Source organism: Lemur catta, chromosome 4 (assembly GCF_020740605.2).
Source record: "Lemur catta isolate mLemCat1 chromosome 4, mLemCat1.pri, whole genome shotgun sequence".
NCBI classification, from domain to species: domain Eukaryota; kingdom Metazoa; phylum Chordata; class Mammalia; order Primates; family Lemuridae; genus Lemur; species Lemur catta.
Window position 1 is genome coordinate 88,387,777 of NC_059131.1, and position 15,225 is coordinate 88,403,001.

Sequence of the window (15,225 nt, forward strand, 5' to 3'; positions counted from 1 at the left end):
GAAACTTATTTTATTCTTTGGCATTTTAAATACGTTCATTTTAAACGTAAAATAAAAACATAAAAGGTGAACAAAAATGTATTGATAAAAATAAAAGGATTTGTTCCACAAAATTTGGATTCAGTCAAAAGGCCGCACTTAAGGACCTAGAAGGCCACAGGTTCCCAGTCCTGACCTAGAACTTCCATGTTGCCAAAAACAATGTATACTTCCCTGTTCCATGGTTCTTGACATCTAGTCAACATGTAACAATCCCTCTTTAATGTAGCATTCTTCACTCCTCTTGGATTTGGTGATACCACTCTCCCTTAGTTTTATTACCCAGCCAATGGCCTTACTTTTCTGTGTACAACTTCAGTGGCCTTACACTATGGATCCTCTTCCTCTGCCCAAAGAACGTTAAGATTCCTTAAGGTGTGGTACTGAGTCCTCTTCTCCCCTCTAGTTACACCATCCTGTACCCCTAGATAAGCTCATCCATTTCCACGGATTTAAATATCATCTTTATGCTGATAATTCCCTAACTTATACCTTCAGCCCAGAAATCATTACAACATAAATATTATAGCATCTTTCATAAAAACTAAAAAAGCAAACATTTTAGGACAGATATTATCTCAGTTTCATAGATCACCACCTGTGAAAAGTGAAATGACTTGTGCCTCAGGTTACAATGACAGAGGATAAGAGGAATGGTCTTTCCATTTAGCCCTTTCTACCACTTGTGATGACTTATCCTTTGTCCCTAAACAGTTCATTACTTACATATGAGAACTAATGGACAAAGTTACTTCTTATGTACACACCTTGCAAATACCCATCAGAAAAGAACTGGCCAACCTCAATAAATGGAAAAAGTTCTCAAATTTGTTTTTCAATAAATGCTTTGAAAAAGACTCTAGGTTGCAGGTAAATTTTAAAGGTGACTTAGGATGCAGGATAGAAGATAGGACTAAAAAGATGAAGAATTTGGGGCAACGTGTATAAAAAAGAATAAAAGCAGATGAAAAGGTTGGGTTGTCAAAAGAAGAAACTAGACAAACAGAGAAGCAGCAGGCTGCTAAACTATGACCAACATGGTCAGGAGATTTTACTTGATGGGGAAAAAAAGACAAATGGGAGCTACTACTGCTTTGTAAACTATGAAATCAAAGCAGATATTTCAAACAATGACTTACTGTAGGTTATAAATTAGACAAGACAGTAAAACCAGCAATGCAGACACTGATATGAACCAGAATCTTGTTTGAATCTGCCCAAGTGCCTACTGCATCAGAAAAACAATCCATGAGATACAGTAAAGAAAGTAATAATAGCTTGGCAACAGATTAAGGTAAAAGATATAAATAAATAAAAAAGAAGAAGGAAAATAAGCAAACACAAGCAAGCAGGATAGGGATTTCAATTAAAGGAAAACTACACAAAAGGAAAGGAGATGAGATACAGAAAAGTAATTCCTCATTCTGCTTTATTTTCTAGCAAACACAAAAAATTCTCAAAACAAAATTTTTATTTAGCTTTAATTAAGAACAAAGTACTATTCTTCAAATACAAAGATGGCATTATTTTGTTAATGCCATGTAGGGAAGAAGTAGGTTGGTCTGAGCCCATTCACATTCTCTTATCTAGATTCTGTTCTGAATAAAAACTCTTGAAAGGATTACTTGATTATAGATTCAGAACTTAAGTATGGGCTCTAATAAAATTAAGCAGGTCTCCAAAATTTTGGACCTATGACCTTAGTGCTCTGTTATCTATCTGCCATGAATGTTAGCCATATATATCAAAAAGAAGGAGTATTATTCAAAAAGAAAAGATACCAACTCCACTCCCACAAAATATAGGATATTATAATGCAAAGATAAGACTTACTAATGAAGAAAAAAAATTTTCATATCCTTGTTGCTCCCCACAAGATTGCACCATGGTAGAAGACTGAAGACCAAGGTTGGAAATAAAACAAGTTAGAGGAACGTGGGGGACACACAACAAAAATTTCTCATGTGCACAGCTGATCAGGAAGAGGTGCACGCACACATGTAGCCAGCCAAGGAAGCACAAAGAGACAGCACTACCCAGAAACGAGGCTATGACATGTTAAGACTGATCTGTAACCCATATCTAACATCTACAAAATATAAAATTTACACACTGCTAGGTCCTAAAGATGGCAAAATTTTAGCCTTCCAAGTATAAAATGATCCAAGAGTACAGAGAAATTTCAAAATTTGTATGCAAAATTCATCAATATGCCTATTTTACACAGAAACATGGATATGTTAACCATCCAACTACTCATCAGCATCATAGATTCCATTTGTCCAATGCACATTATTAGATGGTGCCACAATTTTCACCTTTTAAAATGGAAAACATATTTGCTAGCGCTTGAAAAAACAGTTAGTTGTACAAAGTTTTTGGGTAGTTGACCCATGTATACCAGTCCCAGCAATCCAGATTTCTAAGTAAATCTACTCTTTTGGGATTTACATGGTAACAGTGACAAGATGAGGTAGAAGTTAATAGTAAGATAAAAGAGCAGGAGGTAAGAAGCAGCCAGAAAGAAGTATCAAGTTGGTTAAAAAGAAGACTAAAAGAGAGAGTAGATACCAACAAAGCGTAGTTTTAAGAAGATCTAACAGGATACTGATTTTTTTCAACGAACTAAAACTAAGTTCTTGTATTCAGTTACCACATAGCCAAAAGATTCCTTAGAATGCAGGAAGGTACCAAATGCCTTCTGGTCTTCTCAAATACAAAAAGCCAGATTAGACTAAGTGATACTCTATGATTCTAAAACTCTAGAGTTTTATGGCCCTAGAATACAGCTCATTCGAGCCCTTACTCTCTTTTCCTCTAACATGTCCCATGATCTTTTTATTGTTCATCAGCATTACCACCAGAAAGAATCTACTAGTAAAAACAAAGCTACTAATAACCTATGTAAATCAATAATAGCTAACATTAATGAATACCTCGCTATATGGAAACACATATTAATGTCAACATATATTAATACAATTACAAACAACCCAATTATCTCTAATTTACAGATAAAGGAAATGAACTATAAAGAGGTAAGCAACTTACCTATACTAGTAAGTGGTAACACTAGGATTCAAACAAAAGTAGTATAGCTCAAGAGCCTATATTCTTATTCACTGTTCTATACTATTGAATTAAAAGATGTGAGGAAACATGAAATAAGCTATAGCTTTGGTTACTGTCAACAGATTTTAAGTAAGTGATATCACGGTAATCAAGAGTTGGCTGAAGCCACTACAAGTATAGAACTGAACTGTCCAACGTGGTAGCCATTTGCCACATGTGGCTATTAAGCACCTAAAATGTGGCTAATCCAAATAGAGATGTGCTACAAGTACAAAATACCTAATTTTGAAAACTTAATATTAAAAAATGTAAACTAACCATTAATTTCTATATGGATTAATGTTAAAACAATAATATTTTGAATAGACTGGGTTAAATAAAATATGCTTTTTTAATGTGTCCACTGGAAGATTCAAAATTGTGTATTTGGATTCCATTTCATTTCTACTGGACAACACTGTTACATAGGAAAGACAGTGGAGTTCATAGAATGATTCTACCCTAATCTTTATCATTTTGTTTTGCTGCTGTAACCTTAGACAAAACAATTACACGATTATCAGATTCTGTATCAGAAAAATAGAATTTAAAAACAGTCCTGAAACCTAGTGCTTAGATTGTTTTGTTTATATCTATTTTCCACTCAGAAGAATGGAGGCCACCTTGGAGAAACAGCTGATGCCAGAGCTGGGACAGGTAAAATACAAGATGAACCTGGAATTATCTTGGTATGGCAGAAAAATACTGGACACAGATTGATGAGGCTCCCATTGGCAAAACTTGGGACAATTTGAGAATCAAAATAATGACAGTAATGGATTTAACTATTGAATAAAATAAGAATCCATGAGTTCATACTGATAAAAAGTACTGACTAAATCAATAAATGGAGATAGAAAAGACTGTTTTACAACAGAATGTCAACTAATAATTACAGAAGGAATGAAGTTAGAAAATCATCAATGGATGCTAAAACTTGTGGGTAAAATTTTGATGAGACTATGTAAATATACTATTCCTCAAATTATTTTTCCACAAATTGCATATTAATAACAAAGGGATAAAAAATAACTTTTGGGAAGAAATATGAATAATACCATCTTAACCAAATTTTCACAGTTAACATCACCAACACTGGGACAAACAACATTATGAATCTCAAGATATGATGTACTGAGAAGGATAGAACATCTCTTCACTGGTATTCCTGCCAAAATGCATAACCAATCTAATCATGAGAAAACAACAGACAAATTCAAATTGAGGTACATTTTACAAAATAGCTGCCCTGTACTTTTAAAAATTGTCAAGGTCAAGAAATACAAAGAAAGGCTGAGAAGTGTTCCCAATTAAAGACACTAAGGAGACATGATGACCAAATGCAATGCATGATCCTGGAGAGGATCCCAGAGTGCAGCAGGGTAGCTTATAGAGAAAATAGACAAAAAACCAAAATTTGAATATAAATTATAAATTAGGTAATAGTATTACATTAGCATTAAATCTTCTAGTTTTAATAACTACACTGTAATTAGGTAAGACAATGTTCTTGTTTTTAGGAAATACTGAAGAATTTCGGGATAAAGAAGTATGATGTCTCAAATTGTTAAAAAAAAATAAACACATGGATATAGAGCAAGAATGATGAACAAATACAGCAAAATGTAAAACAATTGGTGAATGTGGTAAGGATATATAGGAGTTCCATGTACTATTCTTCCAATTTGTAAGACTGAAGTATTATCAAAATAAATTTTTTTTAAATTGGCTTATCTTCCCAATCAAATATTCTAACAGTTTATACAAGTCCTAATAATGTTTTACACTGTACTAATGCATTTCTTTTAGTCTAGGCTTTCCTGTTTTTAATGTTATGATTTATCAAATACTAATCATATATTTCATAAGATTCAGGACTATATCTCATCTGTTATTGCTCAATATCGTAATGAGAACTAGGATACTCTTTACTACATCCAGTAAGTACCCAAACATTTGTTACATGAGCATACCGAAAACTATAGCACAGTATAGGATAATTATAGAAAACAGCAGAATTATAAAAAGTATCACATTGTAAATAGAGCTATTATTGGGACAAAGGGCTTGTAGGACAACCCTTCAATTAAAAGGAAAAAACCAAGAATGAATCAGAAGAGTAGTCAAAAATCTAAGGTAAAGAGATGAGTGTTACAATTAGAGGAAGGTAAATATCTCTTTCTATATAAAGAGTTAAACATTTTAGCGTTTCAGCTAACTACAAGTAGTCATGACAACTAACTTTCTCCTCATAAAATTAGAATATTATATGTTATAAAATGAATCAGATTACTTTAAAGAGTTAATTAAGAACTGAGATTCAAACCTCCACTAGGGGATCAATACTAATTTGCTGCACAACCATGATATACTGTCTACAATTTCCACCTCTCACTTAAAAATAAGACTTCTGAGTCATTTTCTTCCCCCCAAACAACAAGGATATTATTTATAAAAATGATTTTAAGCAATAAAAGCACTGAATATTCAATACACATATACTAAATATATCTATGTATGTGTATATATCTTTACAAAGGTATACATATGCAAAGTGAAAAGAATATGGCTTTTTTGTAAATATGTTTACAAACCAATGACCATAAACATTAACAGCAAAAGGTAACTTAAAATAATTACACAAACTACATTTCGTCCCAATTCATGCTATAAATAAGTACTTCAAGGCCAGGCGCAGTGGCTCAAGGCTGTAATTCTAGCATTCTGGGAGGCCAAGGCAGAAGGATAGCTTGAGGTCAAGAGTTCCAGGCCAGCCTGAGCAAAAGCAAGACCCTGTCTCTACCAAAAATAGAAAAAAATTAGCCAGGCACATGCTTGTAGTCCTGGCAACTCAGAGGGCTAAGGCAGGAGGATCACTTGAGCTCAGGAGTTTGAGGTTGTGGTAAGCTGTGATGACTCCACGGCACTCTAGCCTGTAGCCTGGCGACAGACTGCAACTGTCTCAAAAGAAAAAAAAAAAAAGTACTTCACTCCTAGGATATTGAATTGAAAAAGTCCAATCAACAAGTGGACACTTTGTTCAAAAGGATTTTATTATTTAAAAATAACAATGACATAAACAAAGCATGAGATGGGTCTCAGTAGGACTCCTGACTAGGACTGGGATTGTGGGAAACAATTCTCAAATACAGTTAGAACTCAGGGAAAAAATTTCTTTTCACATACGGTACAATATACTTATACATTACATTAAAAGTGTAACATAAAGATTGTATTAGACATAACTCAATTTTCAATGTCTTTTAATGCTACTTGAGTATCCAAGTACGTAAGCTGAAAAGATATTCTAGTTCCCTTTTCCATCAAATCTGATTTTGTGTTTCATTTAATTAAAATTTGACTATTTTTCAAAAGTACATATATTTTTGTGATGAAAAGCCATACTTAAAGTATCTAAATAAGCAAGAAGACAAGAAAAAAAAAACCCAAAATATTCTAAAACATAAAAACTGACAAAAGACATCTTCAAATCACCGTGTGCTTTGACAAAACTTAACACTGGTAACATCGTGAGCAATGCAACCTACCTGATTCTGCCTGAATGCACTCGGCAATTTCTAAATTCGTTTTCAGTAGAAAAGATCTTTATGTTAGCAATTATAAAAACGGTCCCATTTTGTATATTAGAAGCACAACAACATTTAGCTTTTTGAAAAATTATATAAAGAAAACCGTGAGGAGTTTTTTACACTTTACGAACTAAAATCTACTTATGACTACTTGACTAAAGCTATTTCCCAAAACCTTTCCTTAGAGAAGACCAAAATACATTTTATAAGGGCAAAACAAAAACAGTAAATTGCTTAAACATCACTTAAATGCCCCTAATCAAAGCAACCTTTTTCTTGTACATGTTCCCATATTCATCGCATTCTGCAGTGCACATTTCTTAACTGAAGTTGTAGTAGTTTAACCTACTACGATTTCCTTCCCACTAATGAGAAAAGGAAAGATCACAAGGCATTAACCAAACAAATCTGGGGGTTGAGGGGAAGGGGCGCGAGGTGGCGCAAGAACAGATGCAAATAAGGTAAGGGAGCTGTTTTCTTAAGGCACTAAGGTTACTCCCCAACTCCAAATGCCAAGATTCACTCGACAGTAAAGCAAGCTGTTGTCACTATCCACTCCTCACACAATACAACCTTCCTACCTCCTTCCCTACACTCCCACCCATAACCCCCTTCTAAGACAAACACCCATAATACGCCCCATCTCCATAACCCGTGTTAGCCCCTCTAAACCCACTAAACTAACCTGCTGGGTAACAGCTCCATGCACACGTCTCACTCAGGGGGAAAAAAAAAAGCGACTTCAGCAAAGTGGGGAGTCCCACCACCCACCACCTCCCAACACCCTAAAAAACCCACAGAATGAGAGCCCCAAGTCCAGAAGTTTGAAGCAAAACGATTCAGAGCCCACCAAAAGAGAGGACGGGGCTGCAGTTGAACGGGAATAGGAGGCGGGGAGGGCGATGCGTGCGTGTGCAGGGAAGAGTCCATCACATGACAGTGAAGAAGGACCAGAGTCGTCGGGGCGTCCGCAAGGAAGGGGTGAGGGGTGGAAGGGTGCCGCTGCCATGGCAACACCCCCCATCCGTCCAGACTTCCAAAGAGGGAGGAAGAACTTCAAATCCCAACCGTCAGCGCTCGAGCGGCTCCTTCTTAAAGGGGTACACACCGCGCCGCCGCCGCGGAGCGCGAGAGGGCAGAGTGGGGCGCCCCCCGCCCCTCGGGCGACGCCCCCGCCGCCCCTTGCCCCCGCCGGCCCACCCGCAGCCCCAGCCCCGCGAGCACCCGGGGGGGGGGTCTCTCGCTTCGGGTCCCCGGGAACTCCGCCGCTTCGTCCGGCCCAGCCCCCGGCGGCGAGAAGGGGGTGTGTGTGCGCTCGGCGGGGGCGCGGACCAGCCCGCCTTCCTCCCGCCGCCGTGTCCGCCGGCTCCCCTCTGCCCGGGCGCCGACCCGCCGGGCCGCTTTCTCCCCCCTGTCAGGGAGGACGGCGGGCGGCGACCGGTGCCCAGTAGTTTCGGGGAGAGCGCGAGCGAACGGCTTTCCCCCGGGCTCGGCGGGCGGGTCCGAACTAACAGTTCCTGGGGAGCCCAAGAGCTGAGAAGGCGGAGGAGGGCGGACCGCGCCGGCCGAGGAGCCCCCAAGACAAAAGGCGAGCGCCGGAGCCGCCGCCGCTCCCAGCTCGCTCCCCCATTGAACTGACCCGAACGGGAGATTCAACTAAACCCACAGCCACAAACTCCTCGGGCTGCGGCAGCCGTCGCCGCGCGGAGCCCGGGGCCCCGGCCCGCGTCTCTCTTACCTACACAGTGCATGAGACGGTGGCGCCAAGAGTCGAGTTCCCGCCGGAATCCTCTCCTCTCCGCCGCGCACCGAGGGCTCCGGCACTGAGCGGCGGCGGCGGCGGCAGCAGCGGCGGCGGCGGCCATTCTCTCTCTTCCCTTGTCCATCTGCGTCCCGCGTCACGCGCCCTCATTTACATACGAGCGGCGCAGGCACGAGGCAGGGGCGCGAGCCCTCAGCGCGAGCCCCGGAGCGCGCGCCCCCCCCAGGGGGGGGTTGATTGACACGTGTCACTACCTTCCCTCTGCCCTTCCCTCCCTCTCCCACCGCTCCCTCTGGGAGAGGCGGGGAGGGAGTCGGAGGAGAAGGAAGCAACCTGCCGCTTCCGCTGACCCCGCCTCCCCAGCCACGCCCCTCCGCCCCCTCCCACCGGAGTTTACTTAGGCGAGCCATACTGCTCCCGCCGCCCGCGAAAACCCTGAGTGGGAGCAGGAGCCCCGAAGCCCCGCCAGGAACCGGCGTGCCGACTAGCAACGCCTCCCTTCTGCCTTCGCGATGGGACTGAGACGGTCCAGAGACTTCACTTCCCAAGCTCCATTGCGCCAAGGCCCCGAAGCCGAGCCTGACGCCTTGGCGCTGTGCATGCCGGTCACTGTAGTCCGGCAGAGAGGGCCACTCACCGTTCCGACTCGCATACTTCGGCTAGCGGACTGGCCTTCGATTTCTCGGCGCTGGGCTGCCTGTGCTCTAATCCTCCCACTCCTTGCGCCCAGGACCGTGCGCTGCCAGCGTTGCCTGGTCTGGCCCGGCTGCTCTAGCTTCTTTAGGCTCCGCAGCGGAAGGGTAGTGGAAGCCGCAAGAGTTGCCGGACCCCTGCGGATTCAGGCTAAGCTTTGTGTTTTAAGTGCTGGAAACTTTTTGGGGTCACTGTCATCATGCCACTCTACAGTTTAAAGGGCAAGCGGGTCATTCGGCTGCGTCTGAAGTAACTACCAAATGTCCAGAGAGAGATCCCGAAGTGACTTCGGCTTCCAAGGCGAAGAGATCTCGGAAAGGAAGAATATTTGCAAGAATTAGGGAAAAGATGCGGGTCTTTTCACCGAAAATTATTTACGGGGGATTTAGTGTAGCTGGCTGAAAACTGCAGACGGGAAATTTTTTTATGCTTCACAAAAGGTAAACTCCTGGAGGGCAGAGACCCGCTGAGACTTCTATACCGTGACATCTTTCACTCTCCAGCCCCCAGTACAGCGCGTGACACGGGATTAAGCGCTTTACAAATGTTATAGAATGAAGTCTACGCTGTGCTACAAAAAATAACTTCTTCAGAGAGAGAGGACTCTTTTGATTAAATATCGACTCCGATTACAGTTTTTACTTTTGCACCAGAGTGACTGTGCGTTTGTTTCTATGTATCAGCAGTGTATCAAATCAAAGCTAAGCCACCCAAAGTTTACTGAGAAGTACCGTGTATTACGGTGAATTTATTCACAAGTCTGTGGGAAATATGTTTTAATTCTTACTGGAAGCTTATACATTTTTAGATTAGTACCACCTTCCCTATTTTGTAGCTTATCCTTGTCCACCTTCTTTCTTTCTCCCCCCATAAGAAAGTATTTCATTGTTCATCATTACCTCAGCAGTGAAGATGTAACTTTACACCTTCATAAATTAAAAATAAAGAAGTTTGAAATCTCATAACCACCTTTTCTAGAATGGTCGCAATTGGAGAGCAGGTGAAATCACTAGTGAACATGCTTTTGGAATTATCAGTGGATGGTTTCAGTTACCAATTCCCCTCATTATTGTAATTGACAAGATGCTTGACATTTGTAGCTTTCCTGATCTCTTTTATAGTAATTTACATTAGTTAGGATGGCACAAACTATGGTGAAGTAACAAAGGATTCAAAAAATCACAGTGGTTTAAAACAAGTTTTGTTTCCTCCTTATCTACATGTTCATCTCTGGAGGAGGAGGCAGCTTCATTCCATGTGGTTCTCACCAAACTTAGGTGAGGTGGCTTAGGGAGGGCAGACTCTCTGGAACTTCTCCCATTGCATGGTAGACAAAAGGAAGATAAAGAATAGAAAACTGGTTCTTACTAAAAGTGGTACAAGTCAGTTCTCACATTTCACTGACCAAAGCCAATTATACAGTATATCTATCTTCAGGGGGGCAAGGAAGTGTAATGCTAGTATTTGCCCAGAAGGAAGATAACCAGAATTTATTAGTGAATAACACCAAGGATTACTGTGATGCATCCTTCTAGTCACCAATTTACAATTCACTTTACTTGTGTGACAAAATACATTCACTCATCACAAAGTGAAACAATCCAGAGTTCTATTCCGTAATGGCATTACTCTCAAAAACTCCAGCATCTATGGGTGATGCTTGGTAGTCTCTATATTAGAACTAGATAAAGCTTCTCTTGTTATGAAGACCTAAAAAGGAACGGTATCTACCCTCCCTAATCACACACATGCACACATACTCAACATATATTGGTGGAACAGGGACAAAATAACCACGGTGGCTTAGTCCATTTTGTGCTGCTATAACAGAATACCACAGACTGGGTAATTTATAAAGAACAGACACTTATTTCTCACAGTTCTGGATGCTTGGAAAGTCCAAGATCAAGGTGCGGGCATCTAGCAAGGGCCTTCTTGCTATGTTATTCCATGGTGGAAATGCAAAGAGCCTGCTCCTGCTATAAGGAACCCACTCCCACAATAATGACATCATGTGCTTTTTGGAGGAAAAATTCAAGCCATAGCACATGGCAAACATTGCTATTAAAAAGGGGAAGAATGGGAGACACACATTAACAGTTTTAGCAAATATTTTACCACAGTCTCACTAACTTTGCAGCCTATAACAACAATTTCTCTGCCACCACCCACTGAGCCTCTAAGTTAAAGGCACATATTTTAGATTTTCTGTTAGTCAGAATGGGCTACGTTATGCTTCAGTAACAAACCCAAAAGCCAGTAAACCCCAAATCTCAGTGATTTAATACAAAGATTCCTTTCTCACTATACTATCTGTTCTCCAAAGGTCAGTGTGGGGAAAGATGGGAAGAACTATTCCATGTCCATTCAGGGACCAAGACTTAGGGAGCTCTGCCATCTGGAAAATCCCCAGTCACCATGACAAGAGAAAGATGATGCTGAATCAAGTCTCTTTCTTAATGGCTTCTGCCAGAAGTGACACATTTCAATGGATGGAACAAATTATATGCCCATGACTAACTTCAAAGGAGTGATATATTAGATAGCTTTGCAGGCATAACAACCCCCCCAAAAAACTTAATAGCTTAAAACGTCAACTGTTTATTTAGCTCGTGATTCTGTGGAATGACGAGCTAGGCTCAGCTGGCCATTTCTGCTGGCCTCGACTGGGCTCACGTAGGTGTTTGTGGTCAGCTGCCTGTAAGCAAGGCAGCTCTGTTTCTGAGGGTTCACTGACGGTCAGCTGGGACAACAGAGCCATCAGGCCAGGCATCCCTCATCATCAAGAACCTAGCCCTAGCTTGTTTACATGGTGACAGACACAGAATTCCAAAGAGCAGCAAGAGAGCAAGCCCTGGTGCACAAGCACTCTTCAAGTCTCAGCTTGAGTCACATTTGCTCCAGTTCCAAAGGCTAAAGCAAGTCACATGGCCAAACAGAGTCAATACGGGGAAATAGATTCTACCTCTTAATAGAAGGATCTGGGAGTCACGAGACAAAGAGGTTCGGACAGAAGGAAAGAAATAATTTGTGGCCACTTTTCTAGTCTATCACATTTGGAAAAGTACAATGTTACCATGGTCTCCAAAAGAAGGAGAAATAGAGATATGAACAGAGCTAATGAATATCACACCTCTAGAATTTCTAGAAGGGAAAGATTAAGGACAGATGTGATGAAATATGCAAATGGAGTTAACTTTGGAATTCAGCTTCACTTAGAAGAGCAAGGAATTTTCCACACCAAGTATCACAGAGTATATTACAATTATCCCAATGAACATAAAAATAGAAGTCTAGCTGTTAATCATTGCACTCTAAGCTTCTCGTGCTGGACCAGGCCCTCAGTTGGTAACTAATATTTATTAAATGATTTGATAAATGTTTGGGATATTTATCAAGTCAAAGATAGAAAGAGGGTCATATCCAAGATTTCTCCTGAACTGATAGTCCAATTACTCACAAAGGATTTTGATATGACAACAGGTATATGAAATGAAAATGTTAATGTTTTTTGGAAAGATGTTTTCACTCTGCTATCTACTTCCTATACATGTTGTATCAGTTATTTATTGATGTATAACAAGCCAATCCGTAATGTAGTTGCTTAAAGAACAACCATTTGTTATTACTGTCAAGTTTACATGTCAGGTGGGCTGTTCTGCTTATGAGGCTCTGCAGATCTTGGCTGGGATTGCTAATGCTGGAAGCTGCATGATCTAGGATGGCTTCACTCTGGTGTAGAGTTTGGCTCCCTGTTTGCTGGTGTAATGGGAATGACTGAGCCATGTGTCTCATTGTCCGGAAGCTAGCTAGAGCTAATTTACACAGTGGCAGCTTGTGAACCACAAGAAGGGGTAAATACTAATGTGCAAGTGCTTTTCAAGTCTTTGCACATCATATTTGCTTGCTACTATCCCTCTGGCCAAAGTAAATCACATGGCCAAATCTAAAGTCTGAGTGAGAAGAGGCTAACAAATGGCATGGATACAGAAAGGTATGAACAAATTGGGGTCATTTCTGCAATCAAACTACCACAAATATCCATCCAAGTTCACTATTATTCACCTAAAACTGATAAGCACATCTGTAGAGTTCTTAAGCAGTGCTAAGAATAGATATAAACTGGGAAAATGAATAGCTGATTGATTTATCTGACCATTTAGCAGTCAACTTCCAACCTGGGGTACATTTTAGGAGAACATGATATAAAAATACAAATAAATTGGACTAGTTTGAAATATTCATGTTTCCATAATAGGGAAATATAAAACTACAGAGGGGTATGACTAGAATCATATTTTTTGAGATATTAACCCAAAATGAAAGCTTTTCTTGTACTTTGTAATAAAGAAATCCAATATACGAGTAGGATAGTAAAATACCTACTAAATTATATATTATCAATGTGTAACACAAAAATATACATTTTATAATTTAGTAAAATCTAAATAATTTTGTATACATTAGATATTTACAATTGTAAAGCACAACTATTAGATACATTAATGAACTAAAAAACTTTGAAATGCTGTTGCTATGATGGCCTCTGGGATCTTCTTCATAAATCCTTTGCCTAGGCCAATGTCTATACGAGATTTTACAACACTTTCTTCTAGAATTCTTACAGTTTCATGCCTTAGGTTTAACTCTGTTATCCACCGTGAGTTGATTTTTGTGAGAGGTGAAAGGTGCAAATCCTGTTCCAGTCTTCTACATGTGGCTATCCAATTTTCCCAGCACCATTTATTGAATAAGGATTCTTTTCCCCAGTGTGTATTTTTGTCTCCTTTGTCAAAGATTAGATGGCTATATGAGGATGGTTTTATATCTGGGTTCTCAGTTCTGTTCCATTGGTCTATGTCTCTGTTCTTGTGCCAGTACCATGCTGTTTTAGTTACTATAGCCTTGTAGTATAGCTTGAAGTCTGGTAAATTGATTCCTCCCAATATGTTCTTTTTGATTAAGATTGCTTTTGTTATACAGGGGTCTTCTCTGGTACCATAGAAAGTGTAGAATTATTTTTTCTAGATCTGTGAAAAATGATGTTGGTATTTTCATAGGGATTGCATTGAATCTGTAGATCACTTTGGGTAGTATAGACATTTTAACAATATTGATTCTGTTAACCCATGAGCATGGTATGGTTTTCCACCTGTTATGTCCTCTCCTATGTACTTCCTCAGTGTTTTGTAATTCTCCTTGTAGAGGAAAAAAATAAATAAATGGGACCTGATCAAATTAAAAAGCTTCTGTATACCCAAGGAAATGATCACAAGAGTAAACAGACAACCTATAGAATGGGAGAAAATATTCACATGTTACACATCTAATAAAGGGCTGATAACTAGAATCTATATAGAACTCAGGAAAATCAGTAAGAAAAAAATCAAACAACCCCATCAAAAAGTGGACAAAGGACATGAACAGAAAATTTTCAAAAGAAGATAGACTAATGGCCAACAAACATATGAGAAAATGCTCAACATCTCTAATCACCAGAGAAATGCAAATCAAAACCACAATGAGACATCACTTATCCCCAGTGAGAATGGCCTTTATCAAAAAGTCCCAAAACAATAAATGTTGGCGTGGATATGGAGAGATAGGAACACTCATACACTGCTGGTGGGACTGCAAACTAGTACAACCTCTGTGGAAAGTAATATGGAGATACCTCAAAGAGCTTCAAGTAGAATACCATTTGATCCAGCAATCCCATTATTGGGCATCTACCAAAAAGAACAAAAGACAGTCTTTAAAAAAGACATCTGCACTAGAATGTTTATAGCAGCACAATTCACAATTGCTAAGGTGTGGAAACAACCCAAGTACCCATCAATACATAAGTGGATTAATAAAATGTGGTATATGTATACCATGGAGTTCTACTCAGCCACAAAAAACAATGGTGATCTAGCATCTCTTGTATTATCCCGGATAGAGCTGGAGCCCTTTCTACTAAACGAAGTATCACAAGAATGGAAAAACAAGCACCACATGTACTCACCATCAAATTGGTATTAACTGATC

The 15,225-nt window shown here is 40.0% G+C and overlaps 1 protein-coding gene across 9 annotated transcripts in view; it reads right to left on the reverse strand.

Moving 5' to 3' along the window:
• LCORL (ligand dependent nuclear receptor corepressor like) overlaps positions 1-8,802 on the reverse strand; it is a 163,301-nt gene extending 154,499 nt beyond the window's left edge. For all 9 annotated transcript variants that reach the window (XM_045550440.1, XM_045550438.1, XM_045550437.1 and 6 more), the window contains exon 1: positions 8,479-8,802. In XM_045550440.1, coding sequence (XP_045406396.1) covers positions 8,479-8,626 — 148 coding nt within the window. In that variant the 5' untranslated portion in view covers positions 8,627-8,802. The remainder of the gene's footprint in view (positions 1-8,478) is intronic.
• Positions 8,803-15,225: the final 6,423 nt, after the last annotated feature.